This window comes from Rhinolophus sinicus, chromosome 1 (genome assembly GCF_057876585.1).
Source record: "Rhinolophus sinicus isolate RSI-liver-muscle chromosome 1, RSI-T2T, whole genome shotgun sequence".
Classification (NCBI taxonomy): Eukaryota; Metazoa; Chordata; class Mammalia; order Chiroptera; family Rhinolophidae; genus Rhinolophus; species Rhinolophus sinicus.
In genome coordinates this window covers 171,521,969-171,535,973 of record NC_142501.1, presented here as the reverse complement: position 1 = coordinate 171,535,973, position 14,005 = coordinate 171,521,969, and the positions used below count along the sequence as shown (strand labels likewise).

Genomic DNA, 14,005 nt, shown 5'->3' with positions numbered 1-14,005 from the left:
AATTTACGATAGCTTTTCTAAACTCTTACTCCTTAGAATTTCTCTGGGAAGCCTTTACTGCCAATGTTTATTTTACAGAAAACTATGGTTTACTTTTCTAAACCATATCTGGACAAGGACAGCCTTGTCGTGTCCCAGATGTGGGAATCAGGTTTCCAGACTCCTAGTTCAGAGATCTTTCTTTCAATCTATATGATGAAGTTACTGTTTGAATTCAATGTGACATCTTCAAATATTAGTTATTCAGGTATGTACTATGTTAATATTGAAATATTAATAGTGGCTATGCATTAACCAAACCTAAACTTTATTTTCAAATTGATAGTAACTGACAACTATCATGCTTGTTTTTCTAAATCAAAGATTATGCATTTTACTTAGAAAATAATAGAGTCTCCAGTAATTTTTAAGTACCTACTAGTTATTATACAAGTATTAGAGAAGATTTTAAAAGGCAATATTTATGTAAAAGACAGTCAAATCTAGCAGATGAAAAAAAAAAACACACCACTTCCTTAAGAAATAAGCAGACAATCACATGTTCTAAATAGGTAGACTATAGGAAAATCTAAAAGCAGAAATTCCATGAAACATCATATATTTTTATAGACCTCTTCCCCTATCCCCAACTTCCTCATACAAGAGATAATAAATCAGCTATTTTTATAGTTTTTTTTCTTTGTGCCCAAAATTATTCTACCTGCTTTACATTTAAACATTGAATACTTAAAACAACTTTATGAAGCAGGTGCTATTTGCCTTATCAATGAGGACACATGATTGCAATAAAATTAATAATACGCTGTACACATCTTCCACCTGCTAAGTAGACTTTTGTTGGATTTCAAAGCTTTTAATTTTTCTACTAGTCTATCTGCCCTGGAAGGGAAAATACAGGAATTTAATACTGGGTAATACAGCATTTATAGTGTTGTTAAATGATTTGTGCTATGCTCTACATTTGTTGTAGAATAAATTGAAATGAAATATTTCATTTATGGGAAAAGAAAAATTTTCCATGAATGGTGTCAGCAGGGGCCATTGGAAGCTGGCACCACACATTTTACCTTTGCATATGAGCTACCTTCACAACAATGCTGATGTATATGCAGGCTTTTTCAGCAGTCTGATAAACTGTATTTATGTTACACTATAAAGAGTACAACGGTACTGTACCACACTGGTGAACTGACACACTGCAGTCATTTTATTAGGGCTGTCCAAACTCATCTGAAAAATATCATTAGTGTGTTCAATATACAAAAAAGGATTGTCAAACCAGATGCAAATCTTACAACAGGATTTCTTCTTGACTTGACAGGCTGTCTGCACAAGGGACGCGATATTATGACTCACTAAGGAGCAATAAACAGCAGAGAGAAAATAACAACCCTCAATCAAAGTGAGTGGTTTCTCTGGAGATTTTTATTTACTTATTTGGTATTAAAATCCTCTGGACACATGAAGTCTGAAACTGATCAACTTTCTCGAGTCTTTTCTTTTTTTTTTTAATTTAACAAACCAGTGACTGATGAGACCACATATTCCAATAGGTGATTATATACTATGAAACACAGAAGAATCCTCTCACAATGGCTATCAATTGATTTAGCATAATTAATCAAGCAGCTAGCTTTCCCCTAGTTCCTTCCTACCATGGGCTTCTTCTTGCATAATCAGGCCAGAGGGTGAATGTCCCAGGTGGCCCTCTAAGGTCTGCCCACCCCTGCCCCGGGTCGTGGGTAGTACAGTCCAGAGGGGTGTACTCAGGGCCATTTGAGCCAGGAACTCCCAGAACGATGGGTGCTGGAGGTATAAGCTCCTGTTGATGGGGAACCGTTAGCTCTTTGGAACTCTTACTTTGTGGCAAAAGGCCAGAGAAAACACATAACTCAATTCTCTCAAATGCAGAATCCAAGGCAAGAATCCTGACTGCCTAGATCTAAGGGTGGTGGTACTCAGGGGCAGATACGTGTTTTGTGAAGTCTCATATTTAAAAGTACAGAGGTGTCATTTTAAAAAATTATAATCGCACATTAGTAAGCAAAAGAAAGAATACCAGGACCCTGTCTAGGGCCTTGTGAAGGGCCCCGGTGCAAGTGAAGTGGTGGTTGTGCCTCCTGAATACCTAAGGCCTGTGGTGGGGAGGAAGGAGCTGACTGACCCTGACTGGTCTCAGGACAAGAACTAGGACCTTTGTGAAATTATCTAGGGAAGTGGATTTGTGCTGAAATTGAAGGAGAGTTTTCTAACAGGCCAGGCTGGCCAAAGTTCAGAAGACACTTTGTTCTAAGGGAATGAGTTGCCTGTAGTTGGAGGTATGCAAGCAGAGGTTGAGCAACTTTGTCGGCAGTGTAACAAGCATTGGATATCAGTACTATAGGGGTGGAGTTGGATAAATATGGTCTGTTTGACCCCTCTTCCATACCCAGAGGCCCTGTGGCTCTGTGATTCAGTGACTTTGCAAGTGTGGTCAAACGAGGAAAGGACTGAATGAATAATCCAGCTGTGATATATCCACGTGATCCAACAGTGCTCACTAATGAAAGGGCATGGACCGCGCGGCACATGCACAAACATGAATGAATATCAAAAACATGTTTAGTGAAAAAAACCTTGCACAAGAGGCCACAAACTATGTGATTCCATTTATGTCATGCCTCAGTTTCCGATATTTTTTTAAATGGGAGGGAGAGTTTTAAGGCACCAAATGGTAGAGGGTAAATGAAAGCTAGAGACCAAGTATAGAATAAAAGTAAAGAATTATAAGAATTCACATAAGGACCTAAGAGGCATTTACTTATATTCATTTACTCATTTTCAGTGAGAATCAATGGCAATGATTCAGAAAGGAATTCTGTGCAAAGCACATTTATATATACCGTTCCACTTATATAGTTCCATTGATAATATTCAATATAAATTAAAATAATATAAAAAGCCTCCCTTGACTAAACTACTACTAATTCAAAATAACATGTTGGATTGCCACAATATTATATTATTTTATCATAATTACAATAAAAAATACACGTATTTCTTCTCATTACAAGTGCTTGGTAATGTAAGTTTTAATTTAATAACTATATTTAATTATCCTAGGTTCTGAAATATGCACTGACTCAATTGTCCTCACATTTCATCATCTCCAATGCCAGCACCCTAGTCCAAGCTATTGTCAACAATCAACTAAATGGTCTTATTACAGACACTCAATCCATCCTTCATTTTGTGGTGTGCTGGTAAATAAAGTTAACCACCAGCTCTCTGGGAGAGGCAAAAGCCCTGATTTGTAAGATTTGCCAATTACTATCATGTAAATACATCCACCGGGGCTAATTTCAAGCTTCCAAGGAAGATCACTGAACCTGTATTTGGGAAGAAATGGTCACAAATTAGCTCTCTGAGGCCAACTCCATCACACCACTGACCTCACCACACCCAATTTGTTTTCTGTAAGAACCCAGGATGCAGTTTTCCAAAGATCATGTCACTTGGGGCCTGGTTAAAAACATATTTTTGGCTTATTTTTACTTCCCTCAGCCTTCTTTTAATTTCTCCCTGCTCGCAGCCTTCAGAGTATTGAACAAGCTGTTAACTTTGCTGGTAAATTCTTCCTTTGCTTTTTCACTGACATCCTTGGCTATGTTAAACCTGCCCTACACTATGTCCTTATAAAACAGTATACCTGTACCTTACAGCCACTATCACATTTTTAACCTTGACGCAACCAATCAATTAATATGTGTCTCCCTGACGACACTCAAATTTATGAGAGACAGTACTTGGCACTTCAACTTCAAATCCCCAGCCCTGAGCACATTGCCAAGAACAAAGCAAATACTCAAGAATTACCTGGTTTTGATGGATTAAACTAGTGAATAAATGTGTACCTGAAAGCATACATAAATATATTCCCCTGAAATTTGTGAAGGGGTTGGAGATTAGCTGATAAGAGGAGTCTTTGATGTGTCTCCAGTATAGCTAGAGTTTGTGTAACAAATTCAGAGATGACATTAGAGAGTACTTAAAATTTTCAAAACTTAATATACAGTATTCATGCACATAAAAGTCAAGAAAAACAGATAACAGAACTTTAAATGTGTGTTAAGTATACCCTAAGAATAAAATAGGTTAGTTTTAGCCATTTTTAAAACTATGACATTATTTTTATGATTGCATCTATGCCCTTTCAGAAGCAGCTCAATGAACCTTTTGGATGTCAACAAAATTATGCACTCCAAGGAGGCCTTGAATCTGGACTGAATGACAGCAGGTTTAGCTAATGCACCATTTCCACAAATTGAAACAATAAAATTAAATCCTTTAGTAAGTTTGGGTCTCTCTATATAAAATAAAATAAAAACATGGAAATGGGCAAAGTAGTAATAGAATGATTTCTCTCTTACATACACTTCTGTATTTCTAAATTTACAATGGCAATGAAATCCCTTCATTTCAGATATTGATTTATGGTATGTACAAACAGAGTAAGTTCATTTCAACAAACGTATGTCTAATAAAAGCACAAAATAGAACCCGAAACTAATCATGGAAGGAGTTTCTTCATTCTCTTCAGATTTTGAATCATTAGTGCTCATTAGCACATAACTGTGATTTGAGAAATTGATAGGTTTGAGTAACAGGCTGAGTGTGGCTGGGTAGGTGGACATATTTTTAATATAGTGATTTTGTAGATTTATAAATTTTTGTGCTCAAAGCTTTCTCCAGCATAGATCTCAAAATTCTATGCTCATGACCAAATAATTGAAAATTGTATACTCTTTTTGGATCACAAACTTTTTTCTCTTTTTCTAGCAAATCTATCCTTTCCAAGGTATTCTGAGCTACTTATCAGACTATACTAAAAAATAAGTAAAATCCACACCTTTGCTTTGTGAATTAAGACGAACTTTAGATACATCAACAAGAGAAAAGCTCTCTAGAGCTCCTCCTCTAGTGCTCAGAATGCAACTTTCCTTCCTAAAAGATTTGGATATTTTATCCCTATCACTTGCTATGCTGAAAAATGTATACTTCATTCCTAATAGGAATCTATAATTCTTAATTCTTCCCCCACTGAAAATGTATAAAAACTGATAAATACATAAGAATATTTAAAAACAAACTGTCAAAATTAGAATATTTATCACCAGACTATGACTAAAAGTTTGTAAGAAAATATTTCAGTCATAAAATATTTTTTATATTCTAAAATTATATATCAATACAATGGTATAATTAAGACCAATATCCTGGGTTTATTTTCATAACTTTATTCTGATACATTGATAAACCTGACCTAACTTTATAAACAATCAGATGCCTAAATCAAAATCTGTACCTTATATAAACAGTGTCTGTTGCCTTTATACCGTGATTTATCTCTTACGCACAGGTTTTAACTCTTTTCCTAGATTACAATATCCTTGAAAATACATTTTCTTCCATATTCTTTCTTATGGACTTTCTAATGTACTCTGAAGCCTATATACTGAGATCACTGCAGTTCTTTGTAGCAAGAGATTTGCTGAGTTCTGAATTGCATGATTCTACAAGTCCTATGTTTCAAAGATTCAATGGTTTAAAAATTTATCACATGAAGCCTATAAAATTAAATTGAAAATTTTTCTTAAAGAAATAATTCCATCCTGAATTTAAAGGAATTATTAGGTATCCAAAGACTGTGCCTCAACTTACAGCATTCTAATATCTTTGTATTATATTGGTGAGTTATTATTTTTCCTAATGGAAAATCCAAAATATATAAAACTAATACCATATAGGGTTGTGGTAACGCCATTTATAAAAATGTGATATGGTTAGACCCAGTATATCTGTTGTAAGACAAAAAATTACAAACATTTGTATATTCTTGCCTTCCTATTGTGTTTCAGGCATTGCACTGTAAGGTAGATAAAGAAACTTCCGTATTAAAAAGAAACAAACTATGGTTAAGAATGTTTCAAAAAAGCTAGCCCACAGCCTGAATTCCTAACCACCCAAGAGGGTGGCTGATCCAGTACTTCTCAATAGTACAGCTGGATCAAATAATATGAAATAAAATTAAGGAGGTGAAAAATGACTTAAAACAAGAAATAAAGTCACACATAACTCTATTTTAATGTAGTATTTTAATGTCTGTAGTTTAAACATAATAAGAATTCTGACTTAGAAATAATGGTGATTATATTACTATCTATATTGAATGTCCATTGTTTTGACATCCAAGCATTAATCCCTGCTTCTTACATCAACATCACCCATATTTCAAGTGTGGAATCATTCTCCCCCTGTTATCTTCACCTGTGCGCCAGAGTTCGTCAGGTAATGTGGCTCGAGCCAATCATATTAAATTCTCCAGGGCATAGTAATTGCTCTAGCAGAGTCATGTCAAACAAGCTAAGCTAGTCAAAGTCAGTGACACTCAAATCTATGTTTTGTCCATTTGTTTCTTTGTTTGTTTTGATTAAAGGGAAAGATAAATCATCTCCTTACACTGGATTTGTTGAAAACATAAAAGTCCATCCCAGTCGCTGCTGAATGTAGTAATGTCACCATTAGAGGAACCTCCCTGAAAAATGGAAACTACAGATAGGAAAGCAGAGCAAGGAGACGCAGATGGAAAGAATAACTTTTTATGACCCTATCTGAGTACAAGACTCAACCATATTTGAGGAAATTTAAACCTCTATACTTTTTAATCACATGAGCCATGAACAACAGCCACCCTTAATGTTTCTGAAACCAATTTGCATTGGGGCTTCTCCCATTAGCAAACAAGAGTTTTGAATTAATCATTATGTTTTTGCATTTATACTGTGTTCTTGCTATATATTCATTCACACCTATCATTTAATTCTCAAAATAGCAATATCAGATATGGAGGGCATATGTAATCTCCATTTGTTAGATGACCACTATTTGAATGGTTTCATTAAGATAAAAATTGAATAAATATGTTAGAAAAACTACTTTTTATTGTTTTTAAATATGAGATGTATATGCCTTCCTGGTCAGCTCAAATTGTAAGAAGAATGTAACAGAGACATTAATCAAGTAATCAAGAGCTAACTGAGTGTGAGATGTGAGGGAGAAAACATATGGAGGTTTTTTTTAAAAAAGAAAAATAATGGTAGCTTTATATAAATGTAGAAGTCAGAAAGAATCGAAAGTTTAAGGGGGCTAGAGGAATCGTTAATTTGGTTTTAGACACATTAGTATAAGATTCTAGTAGGACACCTAGCTAAACAATTCAGGTCAGCAACTTTAAATATTAGACTTGCATTCAGAAAAGACTTCAGGAGAAGAACATATATCTGTAAATCATCAACAATGTTGACAGTTGAAGCTATGGAAGGGACAACATAAGTAATACTTTTAGGGTTCTTTTTTAGATTTCAGGTCCTTTACCAATTTAACATCACATAATACTCACAATGACCCAATAATGATGGTGATATCACACCAATTAATAGATGAGGAAAGGGAAGCACGGAGTTTAAATGTCCCAATTTTCATCTAATATGTAGCAGAGTTAAGATTTTAGCCAACATCTCTCTGAGTCAGAAAAACAAAAACAATAACAAAACCTAAAAGAATGAATGAATGATATTGTTGAGAAATAGTGCTTAAACAAGAAAGTAGATTCAAAGAACACAGAGGAGTATCAGAGTGGATATAGGGTAACAGGAAGAAAAGGGACAGCCAGTTAATAAATGCTGTCTGCTATAATACATATCTCATAAAAAAATAAAGAAGATTGAATATTTATGAAGTAGATAAAGACTGGGGGAAAAAAACACTATTTATGTAAGGAATTAGCAGTATTCACCAGTGTTGAACAGAGTCATTGAAAGATAATTAAAATAATTTAAGATCCTATTACAAATATATAGGTAACTTATGTAAACTCATATATATATATATATATATATATATATATATATATATATGTGTGTGTGTGTGTATATATATATATATACACATATATATGTATGTATATATATACATATGTGTATATATATATATGTATATATATATAGCAGGAAAATACATATGAGTTTTCAAATATAACTCAATTGGCATATATGAGATGTAATGTTCCTCCTATTAGACAAAAATGGCTTTTGGAACCTAAAAATTAGACTATATTAAGAGCAGTTAAATTGTTTTCACTTTTAGATTTATTAAAATTGAATTACAATCATTACTTTCTGAATTGGTTTATATTTCTTTTCTCTATAATGAGAATATTAATAACATCTTCATGAAATCAAATATATACATTGTTCCATTTGAATTCAACATTATTGAATATAACATTAAGGGATTTTCTAATTGATTGCACAAAGAGTATCAGGCACTTATTCCAGAGAATGCTACCTTCAGGAGCTTATTCAGTAGAAAGACATTATAAAACAAAAAAGTTATCAAACGGGGAAAAGTAGCAGGCACATCAAGATAACTCATAACTCTTTCATGAGGGGGTTAGCCAGCAATCCTTGGCAACACCATACATCACTTAGTCTCTAACCTTAAAGCAGGTATGGCACTACTTTGACTGGAAAATCATCAGTAGGTTTTCCCTTTTCACTTATTTAATGCATACCTAGAAATAATCCTAGTTTATTTGATATTTTATGTCCATATATCTTACATCCATTATCATAAATTTATTTCTCTTTGGCCATTATAAGGAAAAAAATATATCATTTATTCATTATAAGGTCAAATTTAAATTCAGCTTGATATGTTTAAATAGCAAAAGTATGGAAACAATAGTGTCAAGTTTTACTTTAGGATAATTTATTTAAAATAGTTAAAAATAATAACTTCCATTCTTTATAAAAATGCAAACCAAAGTTAGGCTAGCAAATTTATATTAAAAACTGATCACATTTTAGACCCTTGAAGCCTACAAACAAAAAATAAGCAATCCAAGAACAGTCGAGCCACAATACCAATATTAAGGAAACAAAGTGCTTTAAACTACTTACCCATGTTCCTAAGATAATGTAACAAAATGAAACTTAGTTCAAGCACATGAATTTAGAAGACACAGAAGTTATTCATGAGACAACATTTTGATTTTTTTAAAATGTTGTACAAAATTTATTTCTGTCCTCTCGATATACTAGTATTAACACACTCATTATAAATCACAATCTGAGCAATCTAATTATGATCAGTAATCTAATTAGTCATCAAAGCTCTAAAAATTAAAATGAACAACTTACTGTTTGGAAGGTTCAGGAATTTTTATTTCTTCTCTTTTCTTCATTTCTATTGTTGATTCCATAGGAGTGAGAACTACAGCAGCACATGAGACTACAGAGTGGTATGAGTCCTCCCGGCAAACTGTTTTATTAAAGAATTAATTGTGAATGTCAAAATTATTTATTGATCATATTCACTTTCCCGTTTTCTCTTTTTTATTTTCAGTCAAATGAAAGAGATAATTCAACTAAAATATTAATCACTAAATTATCCTTAATTATAATTTTCTATGCTATGTCTTACCACTCACTAGTTGTATGACCTTAGGTGATTTTTATTTTTTTTAAGTTACACAGTGAAACAGGTGTTGCCAACATTTTATAGTCTTTCATTAAAAAATGTGGTTTGTATACACAATGGAATACTACTCTGCCATAAGAAAAGATGAAATAGTGCCATTTGCAACAACATGGATGGATCTTGAGATTATTGGGCTAAGTGAAAGTCAGACAGAAAAAGTCGAGAACCATATGATTTCACTGATAGGTGGAATATAAAACTGAAAGCAGCAGAGGAACAAGACAAACAAATAAAAAATATAAAAACTAATAGACACAGACAATAGTTTAGTGGTTACCAGAGGATAAGGTGGTAGATGAGGGTAAATGGGATCAAATATATGTTGATGGAAGGAGAACTGACTCTGGGTGGTGAACACACAATGTGATATATAGATGATGTATTACAGAACTGTACACTTGAAACCTATGTAACTTTACTCACCATTGTCACCTCAATAAATTTTAATTAAAAATAAGTTTTCCATTGGAGAATGAGAAGTACACAAATCATACACAATTAAATTAATCTTTGCAACATGAATACATTCATTTAATCAGCATCAAGATAAGGAGGGCATTACTAGAATCCTAAAACTCCCTGTGGTACCCCTTCCCAATCATTATTGCTGCTTCCCAACTTAGCCATTATTATTACTTAAATAATCACAGATTACTTTGTCTATCTCTAATATTTATTTAAACGACATCACATTCTTTTGTGGGTGTACTCTTTTATGTGTGACTTATTTAATTCAATATATGTTTGTAAGACTCATTCATGTACAGCAGTAATTTGTTTATTCTTATAAATATGTAGCTTTCCAATGAATGAATATATCACTATATATACAAAGGGTGCTAAAAAAGTATACACATTTTAAGAAAGGAAAAAACTATTAAAATTATAATACTCAATATATACTGATAACAAAAAATGAATACAAGTCACTTTTGACTTCTGCAATTGCAAGAAGTGCTAAAAGTGATTACCATCAGTGTCCAGACACTTCTGAATATGGCAAATTACTGTTTGAGCAATGTTGACCAATGTGTCCACTTGTATACACTTTTGGCACCACCGGTACACACACACACACACACACACACACACACACATGCATATACATTTTATCGGTGATGGACACTTGGATTGTTTCTGGTCTGGGGCTATTTCAAAATGTCTATAAACTTTCTTGTACTTATTTTTTTTCTTGGTGCACAAATAGATTTACTCACATATTGGAAAAATACTTATGAAATATTCTTAGTGTATGTTCATATGTTTTATGTTCGGCTTCAGTAGATATTGCCAAACAGTAGAGTTTTGATTGTTCTACTTCTGCACCAACACTTGGTTTTGTCAAAATTTCTATATTTTAATATTATATTAATTTTTATAGCTGCATAAAAAATTGACATAAATTTAATAGCTTAAAGCAATATTCATTTATTATATCACAGTTCAGTACATTAAAAGTCTAGGTAGGATCAATTAGGTTATCTGATTATTATCCCAAAGGCCAATGTCAAGTTGGCTGCCAGGCCATGCTCTTATCTAAAGTCTGTGGGTCAAGAATCCACTTCTGAGCTCATTGAGGTTATTAGCAAACTTTAGTTTCTTGCTGTAGAGGGACACAGGTCTCCTTTGCCTTACTGGCTACTGGCCAGGGACCACTCTGAGTTCCTAGAAGCTACTCTCAGGTCAAATGCCAATGGCCTATGTATCTCAGCAGTGGAGAACATCCCTCACGTTGAAGACCTCTCATGCTTTAAATCTGTCTAATTTCTTCTTTTGCTACCAACTGGGGAAAATAATTCTCTGATTTAAAGGACTCATGTAATTAGGTTAGATTATCTCCTTTTTGATTATCTCAAAGTCAACTGATTAAAAACCTTCATTAGATCTGCAAAATTCCTTTTGCCATGTAACATAACATAATTACAATAGTGAAGTCCCTCCCAGTGGAAGTAATTATACAGGAACAAAAGTCGTGTGTCATCTTGGAATTCTGCCTACCGCAGCTATTCCTAGATGTTTATAGTGATATCATATTGTAGCTTTAACATCATATTGTAGCTTGAATACATATATATATATATATTCAATCCTTATTTTACATGGTTCTGATATGCACAAATGTCAGTTACATGGTTTACATAAATAACACCAGACATCACCAAAAATGTGGTTCAAATTTAAGTCAGCATGGTGGATCACCTGTAATTATATAAAGGACAAATTTCTCTACTAGCTCTTTGGTCCACAAATCACTACACAAATAAAAGATATGCATCATGATCAGTGACACACATATTGCTTCTTTCAAAGTCTGTCAATGATAGGTCACCATGCATCTGTTACTCAGTTTAAACAGACTCCAAGTGTCTAGTTGCATTGTCCTCTTGTCTCCCAGTGATAAACCCACATGACATTTTACAAAAATGGATAATCAAAGGATGGAATTTGCCAGTAGAAATGAAATTGTCATGAAAAAATGAAAACTGCTAGTGCTGAAAGTGATATTTGCGTTGATTATAAATGAAAGGTCAACAACCACTGCTCTAAGTGTTCATTTCAAAAACTAAAAGCAAGACAACTAATTAACTCCTTCACCAATGCAGAAAGAGGGAAATACTAAAGATGACAGCACACATTAACAAAAAAGACAAAAATACAATAAAGGCAGTGAGTCATCCAAGAAGTGTGGGACCATGATTTGAAAGATAAATAAATGTAAGAAATGGTTCTAATGTTCTTCAATTTCCCTCTAAAAATATTTGCTGAATTATTAATCTACTCAGGGATAGAGTCTGAGGTATAAAATACATGACCATTATAAGCATAGTTGAATTTAAAATAATCCTGTAGTGCTCATGAGACAAAAATTAAAGTCCCGTATGTTTCAAGGAGAAGGGGTCCTGGTTCCTCATTGTCTCCCCAATGCCATCACACAGATTTTCTTCCTTTTTTTTCCTTTTTTTAATTTATTTTTCTCTATTATTGGCATCAGCTTTGAGTCTATGACAAGCAATTCCATCATAGGTGGAAGCCGAAAACTTTATTATATTTTAAATTTCAAATCTCTTCTAACCACTGCTAGTAAAGAAGTAGACTAAGAAGAACATTATTGATTTATTTCTCTGATATAACATTAATTTATTCAGTAAATATTTAGTGAACTATTGATATGTTCCAAGAAATGTACTTAGTGGTAGGACAAGAAAGAAACGTCTCCCCTTCTTTAAGGAAGCTTTGATTTCTTCTTCTAGAGATATTTTTCAAGTATTAGTGCAATAAGCTTCTGACCAGAGTAGGCAAAAGCACTTACCTAGTGCTGTAGGGGGGGAAATAGAACTAAGTTATTTTAAATCGAAAAAGGAAGAATTGAGCATGAAAAAAATAAAAAAATAGGAAATATTTGCCTACTGAAGTTAATTTTAATATCGTTACTTATTTTTTTATGATCTAGAGGTTGGAACACAATTGACATTGCACCCAAATGTACACAGAGTTAAACAATGAATAAGTCAATAAGAAAGAAAAAAAACACATTAATTGTTCTATGAAAAAATTGAAAATTAATGGACCTTTTTAAAGATGGATGGTTGAGAGCTCTATGTAAATGACTGAGCCTATATATCTAGCTCAAATTAAATTGCACACATTTCAATATTTTTAAATTGTACTCATTATAAGATACAAGAATTAGTTTAATAAACACAAGTTAGGCACATAAGTAATAGAGAAGTTATAACTTCAAAAAAAGTGAATGAAATCATAAAAGGAAAGTACAAATTTTTCAAAACAAAGAATATTTCTAACTAGTTATAAGCATATGAACACCAAAAATGATCAAATCTTCTAGGACCCCTAAGTCAGAAATCTGCAGTTATTGGGTCAGAGTACAAATTATTTCTAGTTTTAAAACTGAGTAGTCTTACATTGTCATGTAACCTTTTATTACACCATAAAGAATGTTTTATTACATGAAATGACTCCATTATTACTGTATTCTGCAAAATGTTTATTTCAAACTTCTAATAAACTGAGATGCAAAACCTAAACACAGAAATATTGTTATTCTTTTTCTCCAGTTTGATATATCAAAAATATTTCATTTAATCACTGAACTTTCATCTTTCTTTGGTCTTTTAATTCATGAAATCAATTCTAAAGCACTAAGAAAGCAATATATGTTTAATTAATGTTCACAGAAATGCCAAAGATTTATTAGAAGAGGCGTTTTTCTTTTTCATAAAAAATTAAAATATTTACATTACGAAAGGTGCCTGGAGCATAGTTAACTTATAAGTATCACGTATAACTACCTTTGAAGTCACAACTCCAACTCACCAGATTACTGCTAAGAGTAAATTGTAAGCTTAAAAGAAAAGAATTTGCTTTTTGACTTGGTAGTGCTCACTTTTCTATTTTCCTTTTCAAA

The 14,005-nt window shown here is 32.9% G+C and overlaps 1 protein-coding gene across 4 annotated transcripts in view; it reads right to left on the bottom strand.

The window, feature by feature from the left end:
- The window catches only part of CCSER1 (coiled-coil serine rich protein 1), a 1,120,696-nt gene that overhangs the window by 854,965 nt on the left and 251,726 nt on the right, over window positions 1-14,005 (bottom strand). For all 4 annotated transcript variants that reach the window (XM_074323491.2, XM_074323500.2, XM_074323504.2 and 1 more), the window contains exon 5: window positions 9,240-9,360. In XM_074323491.2, the coding sequence (XP_074179592.2) occupies window positions 9,240-9,360 (121 nt within the window). The remainder of the gene's footprint in view (window positions 1-9,239; window positions 9,361-14,005) is intronic.